This window comes from Solea senegalensis, linkage group LG10, assembly GCF_019176455.1.
Source record: "Solea senegalensis isolate Sse05_10M linkage group LG10, IFAPA_SoseM_1, whole genome shotgun sequence".
NCBI classification, from domain to species: Eukaryota; Metazoa; Chordata; class Actinopteri; order Pleuronectiformes; family Soleidae; genus Solea; species Solea senegalensis.
This window is the reverse complement of record NC_058030.1, coordinates 969,384-969,943: the sequence shown is the minus strand read 5'-3', so window position 1 is coordinate 969,943 and position 560 is coordinate 969,384. Positions and strand designations below refer to the sequence as shown.

The window sequence follows — 560 nt, the reverse complement described above, 5'->3', positions numbered from 1 at the left end:
ATGAAAACTTAATTAATTTCCCTGGTTATTTTTTATTGAACTAGTCATTTAAAGTGAATTTTATAGTTTTATATTTAAATTTGGTCTTTATTTCATTTTTATTCAAACACAATTTGCAGACATTTCTCCTGGACCACGATAGATGTTAAAATGAGTAAATATGTTTGTATGATTCTCCTTCTGCTTTAACTCCAACCACCAGTGGTTAATGTGTAAACTGAGCTGCAGCGGGGATGAAGATGCCCATAAGAACATTGGCCCCTGATAAGCAAAGCTGAATTGTTGCTGATTCACTGGACATACAAAAAGACAATTTCAGTTATTTGCAGATGTCAATGGTGGCTGAACAGTTATGACAAAGAAGACGGTACAACTCTGTTGCCATCTGCCAAGATAGTTGGATAATGTTGTGCTGATGTTTTGATGACCAGGTTAGTCTGTAAATAATTCAGCCAGATTACAAGCGGAGTAGGACTTTGGTCTGAATGCTAGTGAACATTTCCTGACCGTGAGTCTTTGTAGGGAACAGCGCTTTAATCTGCTTTGTTATAAAATGGACA

At 36.2% G+C, this 560-nt stretch overlaps 1 protein-coding gene across 1 annotated transcript in view; it reads left to right on the top strand.

Annotated features, from left to right (window-relative positions):
• The first annotated feature begins 276 nt into the window (after window positions 1–276).
• The window catches only part of LOC122776362 (ethanolamine kinase 1-like), a 20,497-nt gene continuing 20,213 nt past the window's right edge, over window positions 277–560 (top strand). The window contains exon 1 of the mRNA XM_044036856.1: window positions 277–560. This exon is cut by the window's right edge and continues 128 nt beyond it. Coding sequence (XP_043892791.1) covers window positions 554–560 — 7 coding nt within the window. The 5' untranslated portion in view covers window positions 277–553.